Consider the following 6,040-nt stretch of genomic DNA (forward strand, 5'->3'; position numbering starts at 1 on the left):
CTGATTATAAGGGCAGAAATGGGAAATGGGAAACAAAACCCTATGCTTAAGCAACATAGTAGTTTATTTATTGTATAAGGTCATGCAAAAGTGAATAAACAAATGAAGGTATACAAAAGGCTACATCACAATGTAAAAGTATTAGTTATACAAATACATATAATTCTGTTTGATTCCAACCCATATATTTCTCATAGCAAGATATCTTATCTATGCTTGAATGTTACCTTTAGTAATCTAAAGCACATGATAATTCATTCAGAAAACAGAAACCCTGTCCCTGTAAAGGAGTGGGCTCTTTCTTGTCTGTAGCAAATACACCTAGTCCAGGAGGAGGAGAGGGCAACAGAAGAGGAAGATGACCTACAACGTGGAGGAGAGGACCTGCAGTACAGTTGCAGTGAGCCGACAGGGAGCATGGACCAAATGGGAAAATGCCATGGAGTGGTAGTTGACTTGGACAGAGCTTTGGAAGGCTAGGCCCAACTGTATCAAGTTCCTTTCCCCGGCTGTTTATGATGTGTTTCCCAGTCCATCAAACCTTCACATATGTGGCAAGGCAGAGACACACCAGCCTGCCCACTTTTCTCAAATTGTGGAACCTCTGACCACATACTATGCTGCTGCACTAAAGCAGTGGGAGAAGGGTGGTACTGGTGGAGGCCTGACCAGGTCTTGAATACCATTGCAGAATCCATTAGCACTAGATTCAACAGGCAAAGAAGATCTACAAACACTTTATGACCCAATGTGGTTCTCATGTCTGAGTCCATGAAGCAAGTTGTGCTCCTGGAATTGACAGTACTGTGTGAAGACTACCTGGAGGAAGCATTTGAAAGAAAGTTCACCAAGCATAATGATCTAGTTAGTCAATGTCAGCAAGGTGGCTGGAGAGCCGACCAGTATAGGTTGGTTGCAGGGTCTTTGCAACCTGATCTCTATTCAGAACCCTATATGTGCTGGGTATTGAAAGAGAGAGGAGAAGACGAGCCTCCTGTAGTGGAACACCTATAACACCCGATGAGTCCAGTAACATCAGTAAGATATATGTGTGCTGCAAGGGAAACAAACCCATGCTCTTGGTGTTGTTTGGAACCTTGTTCCACTGGCTCTACTACATGATCTACTACATGATCATGGCCAGCAGAAGGACGTGTTTGAGCATTGCCAGTACCCTGAGGTGACAAGCTAAAATGTGCACAAAGAACTTCAATATGTCCATATGTGCATGCTGCATAATGGAATCAATGAACAAAATGTTGAGGAAATTCTAATGACAAATTTATTCAGGTTAAGATCAAAGCTGTCTTTTATGGTTTGATGAAAGAATATCAGCCAAACAGTAATTTATTGTGTGGACCAGAGTAAAAAGGGTTGTTAGCTGAGATAAAGGAATGTCTTTGATAATGATGTTAATAAGGACATGATTGATCTGTGTGCTTATGTTTCTTATTCAGCAGTGGACAGGATTAAGTTCTATCCTGCTTACCACAGGCGAAGTTTGTTGACCACAGCTTAAAATCATTTAAAGAAGAGTGTTTTGCATTGCCTGCCCTTCTGTTATGTATTTCTTTTTTGAAACAAACATTTCCAGGTCAAAAAGCTTCTTTTTCTAACATTTATTTGTAAAAAAAAAAAAAAAGAATGCAAAAAAGAAACCTGACAGTTTTCAAAATTATAATGCTTGTTTCATTTCAACATGCGTCAGTCACATCTTTATCATCATATGTAAATAACGTACTTTTAAATATTTCAAGTAATGTTTTAATATCTTAAAGGCTGAACAATCTCAACATCCATATAGCTTGGCTCCTCCTACTAATGGGCTGACATTAGGCAGTGATCCCTACTTCCTGGGACTCCCATTGTTCAACAGGACCCCTGTGCATCAGAGTGGAATCATGTTGTCTTGGTCAGCACAGTCCATTTTTAATGTAAAAATTGTGGCCCTCCAGACACTCCCTCAGTCACATGAACACATGCGCGTGCGTGTACGCACGCACACGCTCGCGCACACACACATACGCACGCACGCACGCTTCTATCCACTCTCGGCAAGAATGACTGTGGCAGGTGGTGCCTCCAGGCTGTTGTGTTTGAAGGAGACTTGGAGCTGGCACAGGCTCCGCCCGGGGCCCTGGAGGTTTGGCACGACTGAAGGCAGAGCTGGCACATTTTCTCTGGCACTTAGGCACTCAGAAGAACTGTTGCTAGACTAGTTTGCTAAAACCTGAGAACGCATCCAGTCCAGGCTTGCTGGTAACCTGGAGAAGGAAGTAAAAGGAGTATATTTATTACTACTCTTATTAAAGAGTGCATTTATAACTACTGAGATGCATGTGGAAATATGGTGTTTTAAAATCTAGAGAAAATGACTGTCCTTGCATTGGCCATTACCAAAGGAAGTGATTCTCATTAAATGATCACATGTATGTAAAAACAGCCACATGCAAAAACATATGCAAGGTTACACACAAACACACACAGCCACTTACCCCTCTCCAGTGAGCGCACAGCAGGCCTGGATGTGCCAGGTGTGGGCTGTGAGTGAACTGAGAGTGAGACTGTGGGAAATCTCTGCTGCAGACATGCTGTTCCTCATGTCCTGCTTGTTGGCCAGAATCAGCACAGAGGCATTCTGCAGCTCCTGGATATGTACATATCCAACATAGTACATGAACTTACAAAAAAAGGAGGGGATCAGATTTAAAATTCACACATGGGGAAAGAATTAGGTCCATGTCAGACACAAGCAAGCCTTTCCCTTCATGCTGTGATGTGGGATGACAGAAGCTCACCTCATGGGCAAGCATGCGATGAAGCTCCTCTTTAGTAAGACTTAAGCGCTCACGATCTGTGCTGTCAACCACCAGGATCACAATCTGCAAGACACAGAATGATTACACACTCCCTCACTTACCCTTAGCAACACAGCATGATAAAGATTAATACAATGAAAAGTAGTGGATGTACAAGTGACACATGGCATACTGTCTACCATCTGTTTATGCACGTGTTGGCATGTATGCACATACGTGCACGTGTGGACGCACACACACACACACACACACACACACATTTGCATTGCTGAAAACAATGGCATATTTCTGCTACAACATAGGTGCAAATTTTGTAATTGGCTTATTGCTGACACAATGGCTTATAGTTAGGCCAAGTCTGCTGGAAGTAACACATTTTTGTTATTTGGGCTCAGGGCTAGGGTTCTACATGTACCCTTTCATCTAGAAGTATTTCCACCAGCAGTGGGAAAGAAAGTCGTGAATTAAACACCTGCTAATGCTACACAAGCATATGTTAGAGGAAATTGTGCTTCTGATCTGCTACACTTTGAAACCATGCTGGCACATCCGTTTCATGAAATCATGTCTGTCACTCTCTGACTCTAAGCAAGCAAAAAGAGGTTTCCATCATCATGTAATATTTTTCTAGCAAGCTTCAGGAGCCCAGCAGGGTCACATCTGAAACCCACTCTACCTGGCTGCAATCACTATTCTGCTACAAAGACTTTGAGAAATGCAGGCTTTGGCACTTGTTGAGTTCAAACCAGTTTTCTCTTTAGTGATGTAAAATTCTATTTGATGTTTTTCAACACCATTAACATACTTTTTAATCAAAAATACAATTTAAGACTGGATGAGAATCTTTTCAACTTTAATGGGTTTGAGAATAGAGTATTCTCAAAGTATTGTCATTCAGCACACACACACACACACATATATATATATAAATTAATTTTATATATTACACACATACACACACACACACACACATATACATATATATATATATATATATATATATATATATATATATATATATATATATATACACACACACACATACACACACACACACACATTATATATAATCTCCCAGTCAATGTACCCATTATCATTCACTGACATACATTCTCTTTTTCTCTCATACATAGACACACACCTCTGTATTGCAGTAATAGGTATTCCAGCTAGCTCTGAACGTCTCCTGGCCTCCAATATCCCAGACAAGGAAGCGTGTTTTGTTGACATTGATTTCCTCCACATTGCTGCCAATTGTTGGGGTGGTGAATACAGCCTCTTTAGTTAGACTAGAGAAATGGAAAGCAAAAGTTACAAAGTTATATAACTAAACCTTGTCTGCATTTCAAGTGGCCTAATCAGTTTTGATCAGCAGATGGTGCTATGGCTCTGAACCAATGAACCTCATATGACTTCTTTCCCTCAAGATAGTGGAAATACTTTTTCATGATGCAGTTTAAATTGGGGTATAAATGAACGCTGAAAAAACTTGTGCAACTGTGAACAACACTGAAAGCTGTGAGCTACTAATAAAAAATTACTTCATCTGCACATTCCCTTATTGTTAAAAAAGAGACACTTACAACTGGTAGAGGATGGTTGTTTTTCCAGCATTATCCAAACCCACGATTAATACTTTGTGCTCTGGATGATCATGAGAGGGAATATGTGAGCATGTGTGACTGACTGACACACACACATACATACATACATACATACATACACGCACACACACTTATGGGCCCTACTAACTTCAGAGGTAAACACCTTCCACAGATACTGACTGACTTACAGAAACTAACCCAACGTACATAGTCCACATAATAAAGATAGGAGCTCTCACTAACCCATTTGGCAGTATCAACATTTTACAATTTTAATTTACCGAGCTTAAAAGAGCTTATGTAGTTTAGTGACCAACGACTTATCTCTATTGTACAGCTCAACTGTGGCCTATACAGGTAAAATAGTTCTGTGGAATAGGACGTGGTTTTCAATTAAGTATATAAACTGCTATTTTCCCTGTCCCGTGTCTATGACGATTATGTGTATGAACGGCCCTGAACTTTAAGAATGTCCATGTCTCGCTGACGAGCAGCAGGCACGGTAAAACTGGCCAATGAAATATTTACCTTTAAAAGGCAGACGATCCCGCCGTCAAATCGGTATCTAGCTAGCTATGTTAACTATGCTATATAAATCTAAATAGCGAGCTAGCTAGCCTTAGCTAATGTAAGCGTAGAGTGTCACAGAGATGACTGGCAGCAGGCTACAAATCGGTTGCGGAATTACCAGAAGCGCTCTTGTCTTACCTTTGTCTCCGAACAGCGCCATCAGTTTAGTAAATAGTACTCCCATTTTCAAAAATCGCTGATGACAGTTCTAATTTTACGAATCAGTGAGTCTAATATTACAAATCAAAGGACTTCCTAAGATTTTGAGAGAGAAAATTAAAATCCTCCTCCTGCCGCCAGCTGGATATAGACCGTGATGTAACCTACCAAAGAGTGCGTTCTAGCGATCAAACTGACTGATTTCCTATTAGCTAATTCTTTTAAGTAATTCACGGAGTTCTTTCAACTTCACGTGGGCGGAGCGGTTCATGTACAAACTTGACACACTTTTGACGCGTTACAGAAAGAACGTGGTACAACATGTCTGATTGGTCGCTAATGGATATTACGTATTTAGTTTTCACAGTTCAAACGTCATTCCTAATTTGGAGTAGGGTGGTGCATCGGAGCTTTCGTGTTGATTTTCCTTTTCATCTGGGAATTACCTAGAAGCATGGAAAGTTAAAAAATAATCAGGCAGGAATTCACCTAGCTCTTGTAAACTGTTCCTGTCAGTCAATCGGAAAACATTTTTGTAAATCTGACATTTAAATTCCAAAAGGAAGCCAAATATAACACTAAAACCCAAATCATGACTAAGCAAGTATGATAACTCGAATTCAATAATATAATAATAGGATATATTTTAAAAACAATTTTAGGAAATACTTATATACATATAAACCAGGGCTTTGGTTAGACAGGTCTAAGTAACTGTCTACCCAAAGCCATAGTTTATAAGTATATAAGTATTTCCTAAAATTGCTTTTAAAATATATCCTAATATTATATTATTAAATTCTAATGAGCCTTGTCAAACATGACGATTCGGGGAAGCATTAAAAGTGTAGTTATGTGGCTCCTTAAAACTTAAACTGACACCTTACA

At 39.9% G+C, this 6,040-nt stretch overlaps 1 protein-coding gene across 4 annotated transcripts; it reads right to left on the minus strand.

Annotated features, from left to right (window-relative positions):
- Positions 1 to 1,604: 1,604 nt before the first annotated feature.
- arl5c (ADP-ribosylation factor-like 5C) lies at positions 1,605 to 5,616 on the minus strand. 4 transcript variants are annotated; one of them, XM_081711208.1, is made up of 6 exons: positions 5,132 to 5,595; positions 4,403 to 4,463; positions 3,961 to 4,108; positions 2,799 to 2,882; positions 2,496 to 2,680; positions 1,605 to 2,264 (listed from the first exon to the last, which is right to left on the minus strand). In XM_081711208.1, the coding sequence occupies exons 1-6, from the start codon at positions 5,175 to 5,177 to the stop codon at positions 2,216 to 2,218; spliced, it is 573 nt and encodes a 190-aa protein (XP_081567334.1). In that variant the 5' UTR covers positions 5,178 to 5,595; the 3' UTR covers positions 1,605 to 2,215. The 4 variants fall into 4 exon arrangements, with proteins under 4 accessions (XP_081567334.1, XP_026870437.1, XP_081567333.1 ...); XM_027014636.3 differs by having other exon boundaries at positions 2,496 to 2,647; positions 5,132 to 5,479; XM_081711207.1 differs by having other exon boundaries at positions 4,403 to 5,616.
- Positions 5,617 to 6,040: the final 424 nt, after the last annotated feature.

Source organism: Electrophorus electricus, chromosome 3, assembly GCF_041902795.1.
Source record: "Electrophorus electricus isolate QZ-2024a chromosome 3, ASM4190279v1, whole genome shotgun sequence".
NCBI lineage: Eukaryota > Metazoa > Chordata > Actinopteri > Gymnotiformes > Gymnotidae > Electrophorus > Electrophorus electricus.